The following is a 17,746-nucleotide window of genomic DNA, read 5'->3' on the forward strand; positions in this document are numbered from 1 at the left end:
TCACACCGATCTTCAAAATATAGATTTCATTCTCACTGCAAGGCTATAAGGAAGAGCTGATCCAGTCCACAAAGAAATTTGTGAAATCTGTAAGACCTTCTCACAAAGACCTTACCATTATTCATGAGCAAGAAATATTGACCAGTGTTTACTCCTTGGGATAAGGTTGTAAAGCTTTGAGGTATAAAGGTGCTATCTCTTTTTCCAAGGCAAGGTTTGGCATCTATACTTTATAAACATAAAATGGTTTTTATTCATGTCATGAGTGCTATATTCTTAGACACCTCTCTCTTGTTTCACAGACTTTTTCACACTGCCACATCATGTCAGCAGCTTCTTGAGTTCTAGACTTTGTGGTCAAATTGTTAACAATCCCAGTAGAGCCTTCAAAAAACTTAGAGGTAGGTTTGTGTGTGATTTGTAGGCTTGTGATTAGATGTGATTTGTAGGCTTGTTCCTACAACAGGGTTGCTGCTACTGCTGCTAAGTCGCTTCAGTCGTGTCCGACTCTGTGCGACCCCATAGACGGCAGCCCACCAGGCTCCCCCTTCCCTGGGATTCTCCAGGCAAGAATACTGGAGTGGGTTGCCATTTCCTTCTCCAATGCATGAAAGTGAAAAGTGAAAGTGAAGTCGCTCAGTCGTGTCTGACTCTTAGCGACCCCATGGACTGTAGCCTACCAGGCTCCTCTGTCCATGGGACTTTCCAGGCAAGAGTACTGGAGTGGGGTGCCATTGCCTTCACCAGCAACAGGGTTATATAATTGTAAATTATTTTATCATTTACTCAGTTATCCACATTAATAGAGGGGAACTATGATAAAACAATTTAGTCAATAACCAAACACATTTTAGTTTTAGATTTTATTTATGAAAAAAATATATATATATTTGAGCTCTCCTAGGTAATGGCACCCCACTCCAGTACTCTTGCCTGGAAAGTCCCATGGACAGAGGAGCCTGGTGGGCTGCAGTCCATGGGGTCACAAAGAGTCAGACACGACTGAGCGACGTCCCTTTCACTTTTCACTTTCATGCATTGGAGAAGGAAATGGCAGCCCACTCCAGTGTTCTTGCCTGGAGAATCCCAGGGATGGGGGAGCCTGGTGGGCTGCCATCTGTGGGGTTGCACAGAGTCGGACACGACTAGAGCGACTTAGCAGCAGCAGCAGCAGGTATGTTTACCCTAACATTAAGATCTTCTTGTTTCTTTGATTCATATTTAGGGCTAGTGCAGAGAAAGAAAACGCAACTGAGTAGAAGAGGAGAGTTAATTTGGTACTGAACATGTTTCATGGGTGGGCCATGTGTGATTTATCAAGAACTGATTTATTTAAAAGGTCCCTAAGTAGTCTAGGATTTAAAGCAACAATGGAAAAACAATAACAACAATAACCAATGAAACGTCTTTCCTTATTAGATTAACAAAGATTTTTAAAATGAATTATATCCAGGCAAGGTTATAGAGAAAATGGCTTACACACAGTTGGTGGGAGTGTAAATTGGCACATCCTTTTTTCTAGAATAATTTAACAACATAGTTTAACATTTTAAGTCCATTCCATGTCTAAGAATTTGTGCCAAGAAAATAAATCTGAATTTGCAAAGATGTTAAAAGATATTTATTGAAGCACTGTTTATAAGAATAAAAATTGAATATAACCTAAATACCTGTCAATAGAATTAAATACATAATGAAATACACAAAATAGAGGCTACCATAGCCAGTTAAACGGAAACACTTGTATCATGGAAAGGAATCAGAAATATAACGTTAAATTTTTAGTTAGTCATTGAACAAAATGTACATACTATGACTCCAATTTTTTAAGTTAACCTTGTAAGCACATGGATTAACAGCTGAGATATATATATATATATATATATACATATATATACACACACCAAATCATAAAAACTGATTTTCTCTATAGAGGAATTATCTTGAGATATTTGAATATTTTCCAGTGAGATGTATAATTTAGCAGTCAGAAAAGGTAGCTATTTTCCCTTTGAAAATAATTCTAGATATTAATTTTTGCTTTTCCTGTTTTGGACACTGAAAAAAAATCCGCACATAATCATCTGTTCTTCTTGTCCTCCAGGTGCTCATCTAGTTTTAATTAGCTCAGCTAACATTTATTAAGCACCTATCATGTGTTCTGTGTTAGTCACTGTGAAGAAGCAATAATAAATAAGAGTCTCTGACTCTGATGAGAAAGACACATGAAACTCCACGTGAAGTAAAACAGCAATTCCCAACCTTTTTGGCACAAGGGGCAGGTTCCTTGGAAGACAATTTTTTCATAGACGATGGAGGTGGGGATGTTTCAGGAGGTAATGAGAGCAATGGGGAGTGCCACTCACCTGCCACTCACCTGTGTGACCAGGTTCCTAACAGGCCATGGACCAGTACTTGTCCACAACTCAGGCTTGGGGGATCCCTGAAATAACGTGTATAAATATTATATTACAGTAGATGTATTTAAGATATGGGGCTTCCCTGGTAGCTCAGCTGATAAAGAATCCACCGTCAATGCAGGAGATCCTGGTTTGATTCCTGGGTTGGGAAAATTCCCCTGGAGAAGGGCTAGGCTACCCACTCCAGTATCCATGGGCTTCCCTGGTAGCTCGGATGATAAAGAATCTTTCTGCAATGCAGAAGACCTGGGCTCTATCCCTGGGTTAGGAAGATCCCCTGGAAGAGGGTATGGCAACCTACTCCAATTCTTGCCTGAAGAATCCGCGTGGACAGAGGAGCCTGGTGGGGTACAGTCCATGGGGTCACAAAGAGTCAGACATGACTGAATAGACTAGGCACAGCATGGCACATTTAAGGTTAGGTGGAGTCACAGAGGAGGGAGCATCCGTTTAAAATTATTGAACAGTTCATGAATTTGTATGTTATCTCTGCAGGTACTTTTTCCACTACAAAAGTGTAAATGTCTTGAGATTGATTCTATAACATATATTTTTAAAATAACTTATTTGGAGTCCAGAATCTTGGTGATAGTTCGCCAGGTGCTCATAGAATACATTTAATGTTCAAATTACTTATTTCCTAGAGTAGTGAGTTTTGAATTTTTGGAATTCAAGACTGGGGTTCCAATATGAGAATAGGCAGTAACACATTGGAATGGATTTAAAAATTCAAAGCACTCCACAAGTAAGCAATAACTTTAGGCATAGCAAGGTCTTAGGGTGCCTTTGAAAGTATACAAGGTATCAAGATAAGCTAGTTCACATAGTTCTGCCTGAAAATGGAGCTAGTGTTTGAGCAGAATGTTTATATTCTAATAAAACCTCATAGGTGAACTATATTTGTTTGAACACATATACAATCTGTATAAATGTGTATGTAAATATACTTACATAAGCATATTAGGGAAGCAAAGATTTAGTAAACATGTCTTCCCTTCATTACTGAGTTTTGTTTTGTTTTGTTTTGTTTATCACAAAGGGCTAATTGTTCAGTAGAACACCTACCTGAGTGAACATTCTGTCAGGACAGACACGAATAGGAAATCATTAGCTGAGAGCAGACCAACATATGATCACACACCTGGAATGGATGGGGCTGCTGGCTCAGCTGTTTCAGAGGAGACTGTAAGAACACAAAACTCTCAAAGACTGTCTGTTTGCTTTCAATAGAGCTAGTCAGTTGAGAGCTTTGTTCATATTTTTTAAGAGACTAAAGAAAGTTGAGGCTGGCAGGGGTAAAAATCACTGGGACGGTTCATTGAAAGAGTACTTGCCCCCAAAGATTCTTATACTTTCCCCACAGAGATTGACTTAATCTGCCAGTTTCTTCATTTTCCAATCATTAATCAGATGACTCACAGAAGAACACCTGAGGAAGAGAAATGAAAGAGAGGAGTGAAGAAGAGAAAAACTGAATATGGTAGAAGGAACAGTTTCTCCATCTATCAGTATGAGAATCTGGGGATATTCATGGTCCATAGTAACCACCCTTGAAAAGAGTTCTTTGGGATGAATCTCACTGTGTGTGAATTAAGTGTTAAAAATAAGACAACATGCTCCAAATGTGATCGCTTATGATAAACACTGTATCACCAAACTGAGACTTAATTACAGTTTTAGCTTTCATAGAAATGGAATCTTAGACCAGTCCATCAGGAATCTCCATATTCAGTTCAGTTCAGTTGCTCAGTCATGTCTGACTCTTTGAGACCCCATGAATTGCAGCACGCCAGGCCTCCCTGTCCATCACCAACTCCCAGAGTTCACTCAGACTCACGTCCATCGAGTCCGTGATGCCATCCAGCCATCTCATCCTCTGTCGTCCCCTTCTCCTCCTGCCCCCAATCCCTCCCAGCATCAGAGTCTTTTCCAGTGAGTCAACTCTTCGCATGAGGTGGCCAAAGTACTGGAGCTTCAGCTTTAGCATCATTCCTTCCAGAGAAATCCCAGGGCTGATCTCCTTCAGAATGGACTGGTTGGATCTCCTTGCAGTCCAAGGGACTCTCAAGAGTCTTCTCCAACACCACAGTTCAAAAGCAGCAATTCCTCAGCGCTCAGCCTTCTTCACAGTCCAACTCTCACATCCATACATGACCACAGGAAAAACCAAAGCCTCGACGACATGGACCTTAGTCGGCAAAGTAATGTCTCTGCTTTTGAATATGCTATCTAGGTTGGTCATAACTTTTCTTCCAAGGAGTAGGCGTCTTTTAATTTCATGGCTGCAATCACCATCTGCAGTGATTTGGGAGCCCCCAAAAATAAAGTCTGACACTGTTTCCACTGTTTCCCATCTATTTCCCATGAAGTGATGGGACCGGATGCCATGATCTTCGTTTTCTGAATGTTGAGCTTTAAGCCAACTTTTTCACTCTCCTCTTTCACTTTCATCAAGAGGCTTTTTAGCTCCTCTTCACTTTTTGCCATAAGGGTGGTGTCATCTGCATATCTGAGGTTATTGATATTTTTCCTGGCAATCTTGATTCCAGCTTGTTTCTTCCAGTCCAGCGTTTCTCATGATGTACTCTGCACAGAAGTTAAATAAGCAGGGTGACAATATACAGCCTTGATGTACTCCTTTTCCTATTTGGAACCAGTCTGTTGGTCCATGTCCAGTTCTAACTGTTGTTTCCTGACCTGAATACAGATTTCTCAAGAAGCAGGTCAGGTGGTCTGGTATTCCCATCTCTTTCAGAATTGTCCACAGTTTATTGTGATCCACACAGTCAAAGCCTTTGGCATAGTCAATAAAGCAGAAATAGACGTTTTTCTGGAACTCTCTTGCTTTTCCATGATCCAGTGAATGTTGGCAATTTGATCTCTGGTTCCTCTGCCTTTTCTAAAACCAGCTTGAACATCAGGGAGTTCATGGTTCATGTATTGCTGAAGCCTGGCTTGGAGAATTTTGAGCATTACTTTACTAGCATGTGAGATGAGTGCAATTGTGCAGTAGTTTGAGCATTCTTTTGCATTGCCTTTCTTTGGGATTGGAATGAAAACTGACCTTTTCCAGTCCTGTGGCCACTGCTGACTTTTCCAAACTTGCTGGCATATTGAGTGCAGCAATTTCACAGCAGCATCTTTCAGGATTTGAAACAGCTCAACTGGAATTCCATCACCTCCACTAGCTTTGTTTGTAGTGATGCTTTCTAAGGCCCACTTGACTTCACATTCCAAGATGTCTGGCTCTAGATTAGTGATCACATCATCATGATTATCTGGGTCATGAAGATCTTTTTTGTACAGTTCTGTGTATTCTTGCCACCTCTTCTTAATATCTTCTGCTTCTGTTAGGTCCATACCATTTCTGTCCTTTATTGAGCCCATCTTTGCATGAAATGTTCCCCTGGTATCTCTAATTTTCTTGAAGAGATCTCTAGTCTTTCTGATTCTGTTGTTTTCCTCTATTTCTTTGCATTGGTCGCTGAAGAAGGCTTTCTTATCTCTTCTTGCTATTCTTTGGAATTCTGCATTCCGATGGTTATATCTTTCCTTTTCTCCTTTGTTTTTCACCTCTCTTCTTTTCACAGCTATTTGTAAGGCCTCCCCAGACAGCCATTTTGCTTTTTTGCATTTCTTTTCCATGGGGATGGTCTTGATCCCTGTCTCCTGTACAATGTCATGAACCTCATTCCATAGTTCATCAGGCACTCTATCTATCAGATCTAGGCCCTTAAATCTACTCCACTGTATAATCATAAGGGATTTGATGAATAACTAATAATCATAATCTGCCTGCTAGATCCCTACGTGCTGCATGCTAAGTTGCTTCAGTCATGTCTGACTCTTTGCAACCCAATGGGATTGTAGCCCACCAGGCTCCTCTGTCCATGTGATTCTCCAGGCAAGAATATTGAAGTGGGTTGTCATGCCCTCCTCAAGGGGATCTTTCCAACCCAGGGGTCAAACCTGGGTCTCCTGGTTTGGCAGGCAGGTTCTTTGCCACTATGGGAAACCCTGGTAGATCCCTGCTGCTGCTGCTGCTAAGTCACTTCAGTCTTGTCCGACTCTGTGTGACCCTATGGATGGCAGCCCACCAGGCTCCCCAGTCCCTGGGATTCTCCAGGCAAGAACACTGGAGTGGGTTGCCATTTCCTTCTCCAATGCATGAAAGGGAAAAGTGAAAGGGGCGTCGCTCAGTCGTGTCTGACTCTTCACGATCCCATGGACCGCAGCCTACCAGGCTCCTCTGTCCATGGGATTTTCCAGGCAAGAGTATTGGAGTGGGGTGCCATCACCTTCTCCGGGTAGATCCCTGCTATCCCCTAAAGGAAAATAATCTTACAATAACCAACCCACTTTTTAGCTTAGTATAACACCCTTATTCCTGCTCCCTTCTGTCTACAAAAGTCTTTCATTTTGTACAGCTCCTCAGAGGTACTTTCTATTTGCAATATTGAATGCTACTTAATTCAAATTGGTTTTTGCTCAAGTAGACTCTTAAAATTTTTCATATGCCTCACTTTATCTTTTAATATAAGCTGCAATTGCATTCCAAAGTCTGTGAGACATTGCTCAATTGAAAACTTTGTAGCTTTGAAATTGGGAGCTATGGGTCCTAGTCTGAGCCTTCTCTAAATAGCTGTGCAGTGGAGAGCATGCCATTTGTCCTATAAGTGCACTTCAGTATCCCTATTTATTAAAAAGAAAAAGAAAAACAATGCTTAACCTGTTAACCTCATCTCACATGACTAATGTGAAAATGTGAGACATCGAGTACATGAAAATGTCTTGAAAGGTTTAAAACAAAGTGCAAAATTCAGACATTAAAACCAAATAAAGGTTTTTTGGGGGTTGTTGATGAAGTAAAATATTTCAATGAAAATATTAACTGATGACTTCAGTTAATAAAACTGTGTGACTTGCCAAAAAATGAATTGGTGTTAATTATAAAATTACCTTTTAATTAATGCATTCATTAATGATCTACTAATCAATATCAATTGAAGGTTTATTATTTTAAGGAGGATGGGCAATTAGCAGTTTGACACCATGAAAAAGAGATAACCAACTGACGGATGGGTCCCCATCAAGTTTAATTTTAATTTGTTTTAAAAGTATCTTCTTGAGGAATGAATTTAAATGCGCATCACTCTTTCTCCTTTCAGAAAATGAATGTGTAAGTTGTTTAGAAAGCATATCTGAATGACCAAGAATGAAGTCTGGCATATGTAACAAGAAATGAGCACATCTTCTAAATGGGCTCGATGGTATGGTCTCAGTTCTATTCTCTCACACAGTAATATAACTGGATTGCTCTTTAAATTAAGTGAATTTGTATGTCCGCTTTCCCTTAATGGAATCAGTTTTGATATACTCTTTGTTCATGCTGTTATGGCTTCAGTCTAAGGGTTCTTTGTATTAACTTTTTAAAGTTACATCACAAAGAAGTTTTAAGATTTCCCAGCAGGCTTTTATTTAACCAAAGCTTTTGATCTCAAACCTGCTGGGGACTAGTGAAATCCTTACCAATTCTCCAGGAACTTCTCTCTATTGGAATTTGAAAAGACCCACCTGAAGGATTGAACTCCCGGTATGGTTTCGGCCACCCTTCTGATCAGGCTATTCAAGCAGCCAGCAAGGGTGTCTAGTGTACCCTTTGTGATCGGCTAAGCAGCCTAAGGTGTCCTTTGCATGAGCTGTTCTCCCGAGGAAATAAAAACCAGGAGGACACAGACCTATATACCTTATTTCCTGCTATCTGCGGTTAAAGGTGGATTGCAGGGGGTCTGCTTAACATCCTTTGCTACCTAAATACCTTTTGGACATGGGAACTCAATAAAAGAACTTTCATTGCATCCATTACCCTACTGTGGTGCATAACAAATTAGATTTAAAAGGCTACTTTTTTCCCCCTTACAGCTATTTCCAACATTTTCTTTAAAATTTCAATTTAGTGTCTAGTGCCAGAATATTCTATAATATACTCTAAAACTCTTATGATACCAATAACACCAACTGAACATTACTTCCAAAGAATCAGGCTCATATTCTTATAGACAAATTGTAGTTTTTAATTAATATAAGGTAAAAAAATAAAATTAAGATAAGGTAGAAAATTAATTATGTTTGAAACATGTTAAACATGAAACTATATAAAGCAATATTGTTCTTGGATAACTCTTTTTAAAATACAAATCTGCATTCACTTATTTGTCCCCAAATTCCCATTTTTTGAAAAAAATTTCACTTGAGGTTGAAAAATATCAGTGCCACATTTCTCAAACCTATTCTGAGAAATGGTGAGGTAAAAGTCTCAGTGATAATATTTAAATATTATTATATTTTAAAGTTCCATGTGCAGAGGTGTTAGGGCATGTCAACAACACAGAACATAGAGAGCTAATACAACTTTGTAAAGAACACAGTATTTGCGGTACTGTATATGAGAACACATTTGCCTATAGACCACTTCTCCAATATAAACGTTTATCTTTACCTTTCTGTTAATGTGATGTCAGATTTCTTCTTTATTTAAAAAAAATTTTTGGACTCTGTTTTGATACATAGAGATAGATATTACTGTCATTGCATCAGATGTTATGATCCCTGACAAAGCCTCAAATGAGCTGTATGCTGAAGAACTAGAAAGAAATGTGTAAGTATTTTCAGAAGCTGTAAACTATTCAGTGCTCACTGCTTGAGGGCATAGCCTCTCAGACCACAGGTATACTATGTATTACCGGACAGTAGAGGCATTTGCTTTCAGTATTTTTTTTTTTTTTCCTCTTTGGGCTCTGGTGTAACTGCAGAAAAGTAGCTGGAACCATCTCAAATTCTGAATATGTAATGGAGTGGTCAGGCCATGTTCAATTTGGATTTCAGAAATACTGCTACCACACCTGTAGAATATGACATAATTGTTCTGTTTCATAACTTATTAATTTTAGTAAGCATTTGTTACACATCTGATTGGTAGATATTTATGAGTAGCTGCCTGATGGAATATTATGTTCTACAGTTAATAAATAATAACTGATTATAGGAAGACAATATGCTATGAATTCTTTCTCTGGAGAAAGAGGGACTCAAAGCCTTGCAGAACTGAAAATCATGAGAATTATGCATAAAAAGCTTTCTGATTTTTATGGATAATATAAAATGAGTGTTACTTATGTTGTGTTACAGTAATCCCCTACTTTTTTGTATAAAAAAGTGTATGCATTTTTGATGCATAGATGAAAGTCTTAATAAAATATTTCTCATGATCCCGTTTTTTTTCATTCACTTGTATTCATAGAGTAAATAGTTACTTTTAGGGGATGATTTTGCAACAATATCTATCATTTTTAAATGTATATCATCTTTGATTAGAAAATTACACTTCTAAAATGTACTCTTCAGAAATACAGCATTCTACTTAGGAGGATGTTCACCAGTGCATGATGTATGAGAATAAAAATTGCAATCACTCCATATGTCCATCAACATGAAATTAATAATAAGATATCAAACATCTGTGGTAGCAGTACTCTCATGGTGGCATGTCTACCAACACCAAGCAGCAATTCCTTATCCTTAATGACAACCATTTCAAGGAGGTATTGTTAACATCACACCTTATAAGTTTAGAAAGTGGATTGCAGAGAAAATGACCTATCAAAGTCACAGAATAACTAATAGTGAAGCTAGGATCCAGATTCAGTCAAGCCATTTGGTTGTGAAGCCATGAACTTACTCTATTAATATTCATATATATTGTACAGAGCTTCCCAGGTACCACTAGTGGTAAAGAACCTGCCAGCCAGTGCAGGAGACCTAAGAGCCACAGCTTCCATCCCTGGGTCAGGAAGAGCTCCTGGAGAAGGGCTCAGCAACTGACTCCAGTATTCTTGCCTGGAAAATTTCATGGATAGTCCATGAAGTCACAAAGAGTTGGACATGACTGACTATAATATTCTTATTCCCCACTATTATGTTTGTATTCAAAGAATAAGGTAATTTTAGAGATTTTGAAATGAAAAAAAGTCTAAGAAGTATTCAAAATCATTTGGTAAAGATTATGTCCATATACATTGGAATATAGCAAGAAAATTTGAAGGATTATTCATCAAGCTGTTCATATTAAAATATCTGTGGTTAGACTTTTATTTTCTACTTTGTGTATTTCTTTAATATTTAGATATTTTATAAATATGTATACTAAAAACAATATAGTTCTTTAAAATATCAACATATAAGAAGGAGAATCAATAAAAATAAAAAATTATTTTATCAAGACATGTGGCATTATTTTCAATATCTCAAGTGCTGGCATTCAATTTGGCCTTTTGTTAACAAAGCATAAATAAGTTATAACATATAGAATTTTCATACTTTGAACATTAATTATTTCAGTCTGTTTTGGGGGAGAGGATGATGTTCGGATTATAAAGAAAGCTGTAGCATGGAGACCTTTTCCCTTGTGTAAGCAAGTTTTGCAAGTATCCTGTCTTATAACTATTGAATGAAAGCCCCGTTTTATCAATAAAGTTATACATGTTTTTATTTCACATTCTTTATATTAGAACACAATTATTAAGTCTTTTAAAGGAGGAGTCTCACAAGCTTTCTAATACATAAAACACTACATACTTTTGCATCTATAAACTGTTTCCATAGGTGATCATTGCATCCAGGTTCCTAAGATCAAGGAAAAAAGCTGTGCATTTTATTCTGAAGTTACAAATGGTATTTGATACACCACTGTGCTAAACACAGGACTGAGCTGCCTCTAGCTTTACTTCTTGCATTTCAGCATTAAAAAAAAAAAATCGGTCATGGGTAATGCTTTCAAAAATGTTAATCCCAATTTTTGCTTATGGATATCACACGATTTTAAAAGGTGATAAAGAGTATTTTCAGTAATCAAGGGTGAGTCAAGGAAAATGGCTTCTATGGGAGTAAGTCAGCCAAACAAAAACTTGACCCAACACCAAGCTCGTTGTCAGAATCACAGCTGCCACATCAACCAATGAGACCTGACATGGAGGCAGCCAGGAAGTCAGGTGCTGAGGCTGGAAACACTCTGTTCCAGACCCATTGGCAGTTGGCCCTTCAGCTGCTGTACAGCCCCAGTCTGGGCCCGGGGGGCTGGATCTGGTTTTGGATTACAGGAGGGAAATGAAGTACAACCAGTGTCATCAACAACGAGGCTGTCAAGTTGGTGCTGATAATATATTCATGGGGCGATGTATTGTTTTGCTCTTCGGGTTCTGTGAGGAAGGAGGGCTAAGGGAGAATGTACCTAGCAGCTCTGAAAGCATAGTCTACTCTCTGCTTGTAGGGACTGGTAATGGTGGCTCAGGTTTCCTTTAACCTCTCGATTCTTTCAGGGGGCATGTCTTAGTTACTAAGTAGGATCTTGAAAAATATGGGGAGAAATGAATGCCAGGTTTAAAAAGGAGGTGTGGTTAAAGGGACATAATACTCAGATTTTAGAAAGAAAATGGATTTTTGAGTTTGGCATTATTAACAGAGAGCTGTCATGTTCCTTTCCTTCAATAGAGAAAAGAAGTGACCCAAAACAGAAAATAAATGACCCATGCTGTGATTAGCAACTCACTGTTTGTTTAGTGTCAAGAATGCTGCTAGGATTTAATAAAACTTCACAATCATAGATCACCTCCCCAAACAAAAGCTAATAAACAAAGACTACATCTTTAAGGTAAGTCATCTTCTAACACCTTTGAAGCTAAGGATTGTCCTGCACGCACATAGCGGGCATTCTGTAGACACTGAAAACTAAACATGACTCACTGAACCTTAAGTCTGTGTCCCTCCCAGGTAGACATACAGTTGTATGCCTTTCAGAATCACATTATTACACTCTTACTTCTGTACTGAGACTTTGTATAAAAACTTTATGAAAAGTTTTCTTAATGATAAATGCATTCATCCACGATAGTGAATAGCACAGTCCACGGTAGCACCTAGAGTGATACCCTGACCATAATGTGTTCTCAATAAACACTTATTAGTGTTACTAAAAGTCACTAGGAATTGTCAGACTTTATGGGGAGTTTAAAAGACATTACATACATGTTCTTATCTCTTAATGGGCACCCCAAAAGTTACAGGATAAACAAATGAAACAAAATAAAAATTTACCCACAAGCACATAACTTAAAAACCTATCATAGAAACATCAAAAACAAGAGACATTTGTAGTGGCCAGAAGTTAACTTTTCAGCATGGTACTGATGGAGGAGATGGATAGAATTGATAACAGCTAACTTTCATGAAACACTTACTATTGGCCAAGCACGATGTTTATTGCTTTAGATATATTGATTGTCTTATTTAATTTTCACTACAACCTTAAAGTAGATGATATTATTATTTTCATTTAACAGGTACGAAAACTGGGGTTTAAATTGTCAAAATAATTGCCCCAGGTTAGGAGGCTGGCAAGCCAAGCTCTGCAACTAGAAAATCTGGGTCACTGGCCCTGTATAACGATCTAGGCTATGACCTGAATGTTTGTTTATGCTCTACCGCCTCCCCATCCCCCCACCTCCACCAATACCTATATTGAAATGCTGCTGTTAAGTCACTTTAGTCATGTCCCACTCTTTGCGACCCTATGGACCATAGCCCGCCAAGCTCCTCTGTTCATGGGATTCTCCATGTAAGAACACTGGTGTGGGTTGCCGTGCCCTCTTCCAGGGGATGTTCCCGACCCAGGAATGGAACCCACACCTGTTATGTCTCCTACATTGGCAGGCAGGTTCTTTACCACTAGCGCCACTGGGGAAGTCCATTGAAATCCTAATGCTTTATGTAATGGTATAAGGAGGGAGGGCCTTTGGTCCTAAAATTCTCATGAATGGAATTAGTCTCAATATAAGAGACCCCAGAGAGCTCCGTATCCCCTTCCACATGTAAAGATGCATCTGGAAGACGGCTATCTACAAACCAGGAAATAAGCCTTTACCAGAACCTGGCCAGGGTGGTACCCTGATCCTGAACATCTAGCTTCCAGAACTGTGAGAAATAAATTTCTTTTGTTTATAAGTCACCCCATCTAATGGTATTTTGTTATAGCCTCCCAAATAGATTAAGACCATATATGACAATATGTAAGAATGGTAATCTTACAGTCAGAAGTCTCAGGATTTTGGAAAATTCTTCAAATATAATCACAACTGCACATTTAAGACTCAGTTGAGAACTGAAATATCATGAGTGTACCTCTAGAGATCCAGCTATCTTTTTGTCTCTTTAATGGCCAGTGTTTTTATTACAGAGTTTTGCATCCTCATCACATGCTCTGGCCCTGATGGTACTTCTCTTGCTGCTTCTCACAAGCCAGCCACTCTTCAGCCTCCTTTCTCCTCAGAGCTATATGCCTCTGAGACTGACCAGCTGGCAGATGGTCATGCCCTGGAGAGGAGTTCTATCTTCAGGCTAGCTCAGAGAGCTTGGCCCTGACAGGAGCCTTAAGGTAAAGAGCTGATCTCAAATTGAATTGCCATCAGGTGATGGGCAAACTCAGCAGTGGCCACAGGACTGGAAAAGGTCAGTTTTCATTCCAATCCCAAAGAAAGGCAATGCAAAAGAATGCTCAAACTACTGCACAATTGCACTCATCTCACATGCTAGTAAAGTAATGCTCAAAATTCTCCAAGCCAGGCTTCAGCAATACGTGAACCATGAACTCCCTGATGTTCAAGCTGGTTTTAGAAAAGGCAGAGGAACCAGAGATCAAATTGCCAACATCCGCTGGATCATGGAAAAAGCAAGAGAGTTCCAGAAAAACGTCTATTTCTGCTTTATTGACTATGCCAAAGGCTTTGACTGTGTGGATCACAATAAACTGTGGACAATTCTGAAAGAGATGGGAATACCAGACCACCTGACCTGCCTCTTGAGAAATCTGTATGCAGGTCAGGAAGCAACAGCTAGAACTGGACATGGACCAACAGACTGGTTCCAAATAGGAAAAGGAGGACGTCAAGGCTGTATATTGTCACCCTGCTTATTTAACTTCTATGCAGAGTACATCGTGAGAAACGCTGGACTGGAAGAAACACAAGCTGGAATCAAGATTGCTGGGAGAAATATCAATAACCTCAGATATGCAGATGACACCACCCTTATGGCAAAAAGTGAAGAGGAGCTAAAAAGCCTCTTGATGAAAGTGAAAGAGGAGAGTGAAAAAGTTGGCTTAAAGCTCAACACTCAGAAAACGAAGATCATGGCATCGGGTCGCATCACTTCATGGGAAATAGATGGGGAAACAGTAGAAACAGTGTCAGATTTTATTCTGGGGGGCTCCAAAATCACTGCAGATGGTGACTGCAGCCATGAAATTAAAAGACGCTTACTCCCTGGAAAAAAAGTTATGACCAACATAGATAGCATATTCAAAAGCAGAGACATTACTTTGCTGACTTAGGTCCGTCTAGTCAAGGCTATGGTTTTTCCTGTGGTCATGTATGGATGTGAGAGTTGGACTGTGAAGAAGGCTGAGCAGCGAAGAATTGATGCTTTTGAACTGTGGTGTTGGAGAAGACTCTTGAGAGTCCCTTGGACTGCAAGGAGATCCAGCCAGTCTATTCTGAAGGAGATCAGCCCTGGGATTTCTTTGGAAGGAATGATGCTAAAGCTGAAGCTCCAGTACTTTGGCCACCTCATGTGAAGAGTTGACTCATTGGAAAAGACTCTGATGCTGGGAGGGATTGGGGGCAGGAGGAGAAGGGGACGACAGAGGATGAGATGGCTGGATGGCATCACGGACTCGATGGACGTGAGTCAGAGTGAACTCCGGGAGATGGTGATGGGCAGGGAGGCCTGGCGTGCTGCGATTCATGTGGTCGCAAAGAGTCAGACACGACTGAGCGACTGAACTGAACTGAACTGACCTGATGGGCTGGTTAATTGTGGATGTCAACTGGGCTAGGCTGGGGAACCAAGATTTGGTCAAACACCAAGTCTGATATTCCTGTGAAGATATTTTTTTCAGGGGTGACTCTTTTGGACTCAGTAGACTTTGAGTAAAGCAGATTATCCTCCATAATGTGGGTAGTGGAGAAGGCAATGGCACCCCACTCCAGTGCTCTTGCCTGGAAAATCCCATGGACAGAGGAGCCTGGTGGGCTGCAGTCCATGGGGTCGCAAAGAGTCAGACATGACTGAGTGACTTCACTTTCATGTTTCACTTTCACGCACTGGAGAAGGAAATGGCAACCCACTCCAGTGTTCTTGCCTGGAGAATCCCAGGGACTGGGGAGCCTGGTGGGCTGCCGTCCATAGGGTCACACAGAGTCGGACACGACCGAAGCGACTTAGCAGCAGCAGCAGCAGCGGCAGCAGCAACGTGGGTAGTCCTCATCCAGTCAGCTGAAAGTCTTAAGAGAAATGACTGAGGTCCCCCTAGAAAGAAGGAATTCTACCTCCAGATTGCCTTCTGACTCAAGATGTAGCATCAACTCTTCTGGGTCTCCAGTCTATCCTGCAGATTTCAGGCTTACCAGCTCCCATAATCCATTGCTTTCTGAGTAGCCATTGACAAGTGACTTTATCTCCTTAAAACTCAGTCTAACCAGCAGGATATTGTGATCATTAGATGTGATGAATTATATTGTGATAAATATTGTGAAAATAAATGATAATTAAGTGCTCATTTTATGTACATAAAATTGCTGGATATCTAGTAGATGCTGAATAAAACTAAGTTTTTCATATCTTTCTCTAGCAAAAGTTATACTAAGCCATTCTACTTATTCTTTTTAATCTCACTGGAAATTCTAGTTTTAGATATAAAAGAACTTTTCTTATAATTGACTGATATTTAACGTGCCAATTCAAAGCTATCTCATGTTTATGTATTTAAGATATTTTCAGTCTTGCCACTCATTTCTCAAATCAACTAGTTAGTTTCAATTCTTATTGTCTCTCATAATATTGAATGCAATGCCTTTTCTTACCAAAAGTCACTATCTTTGTGAACCTTCAACCGTCTTCTGTTAGTCAGGGTTCTCCAGAGAACCAGAAACAAGAGAATGTGTATATATGCATAAAGAGGGAGAAGGATTTACTTTAATTGTCTTTATGATTTCTATTTACCATGTTTCATTTTGCTATTTTCCCTATTCTTATTTAGATTAATTGGTTTTTCCTTGTTTTTTATTTTTATTTTTTTTGCTATTAAATGGAAATTATATATTCTGCTTCTGTTCTTCAGTGGTGCTCACGAGTTTGTAACTAGTACATTTGACCTTTTTGCTTTAATTTCTGAAAATTACACTCTTCTTTTGCTGTTCATTGTTCAGCTGCTAAATTGTGTGCGACTCTGTGGCCTCATGGACTGCAGCACATCAGGCCTATCTATATTGTTTTTACATGACTGGTTTCCATATTTTAGATAGTGCTTATAGCATAGAGACAGAAAGAAATAATTCATATGGATTGATATCACACTTTGGCCACCTGATGTAAGGAACTGACTCATTTGAATAGACCCTGATATTGGGAAAGATTGAAGGCAGGAGGAGAAGGGGACGACATCACCAACTCAACGCACGTGAGTTTGTGTGAACTCCGGGAGTTGGTGATGGACCAGGAGGCCTGGCATGCTGCCGTCCATGGGGTTACAAAGAGTCGGACACGGCTGAGCGACTGAACTGAACTAAACTGAACTGACACTATTTTGAATTCCTTTAGGCAAATGATATCAGAACTTTATCACTAGAGTTCTTCTTATTTATATTATTATTTTGGCTGGGCCACACAGCATGTGGGATCTTAGTTCCCTGACCAAGGTTGGAACCTAGTCCCCTGTATTAGAATTGTGGAGTCTTAACCACTGAACCGCCAGGGAAGTCTTATCACTAGGGTTCTTAAATGTTAATTTATTTTTTCTCCATTCCTTTGAGATCCTCATTTTAATTTTAACAACTTCCTCTCTTCTCTACTCCTATTATAACCCCAAACAGAAAAGAGATGAGAGGAAGATGGTAAAGAATCTCTGAGAAATAGCAAAAAGAAAAAAATAGTAATCAATGAGCAGAAGAGAAGGAAATAAAAGCAAAATGAAAGAGAGTAAATTTTCAAGAGTGGAGAAATAAGATGATGGTATCCCAAAGAGCAAGAGTAAAGAAGTTGTGAATTGGGCTTCACTGGTAGCTCAGTAATGCATCCACCTGCCAGTGCGGGAGACATGGATCTGATCCCTGGTCCAGGAAGATTCCACATGCCTTGGAGCAACTGAACCTGTGCGCCACGACTACTGAGCCTGTGCTCTAGTCACAGAGAAGTCACCGCAATGAGAAGCACAGCCAAAA

At 39.6% G+C, this 17,746-nt stretch overlaps 1 protein-coding gene across 7 annotated transcripts in view; it reads left to right on the forward strand.

Moving 5' to 3' along the window:
- The window catches only part of GTDC1 (glycosyltransferase like domain containing 1), a 523,084-nt gene that overhangs the window by 463,825 nt on the left and 41,513 nt on the right, over positions 1–17,746 (forward strand). Inside the window, exon 12 of one of the 7 annotated variants that reach the window (XM_060410061.1) lies at positions 7,589–9,688. The exons of the other annotated variants lie outside the window; for them this stretch is intronic. Coding sequence (XP_060266044.1) covers positions 7,589–7,629 — 41 coding nt within the window. The 3' untranslated portion in view covers positions 7,630–9,688. Of the gene's footprint in view, positions 1–7,588; positions 9,689–17,746 lie in introns of those variants that run through there. 7 annotated transcript variants of the gene reach the window in all.

This window comes from Ovis aries, chromosome 2, assembly GCF_016772045.2.
Source record: "Ovis aries strain OAR_USU_Benz2616 breed Rambouillet chromosome 2, ARS-UI_Ramb_v3.0, whole genome shotgun sequence".
Lineage (NCBI taxonomy): Eukaryota > Metazoa > Chordata > Mammalia > Artiodactyla > Bovidae > Ovis > Ovis aries.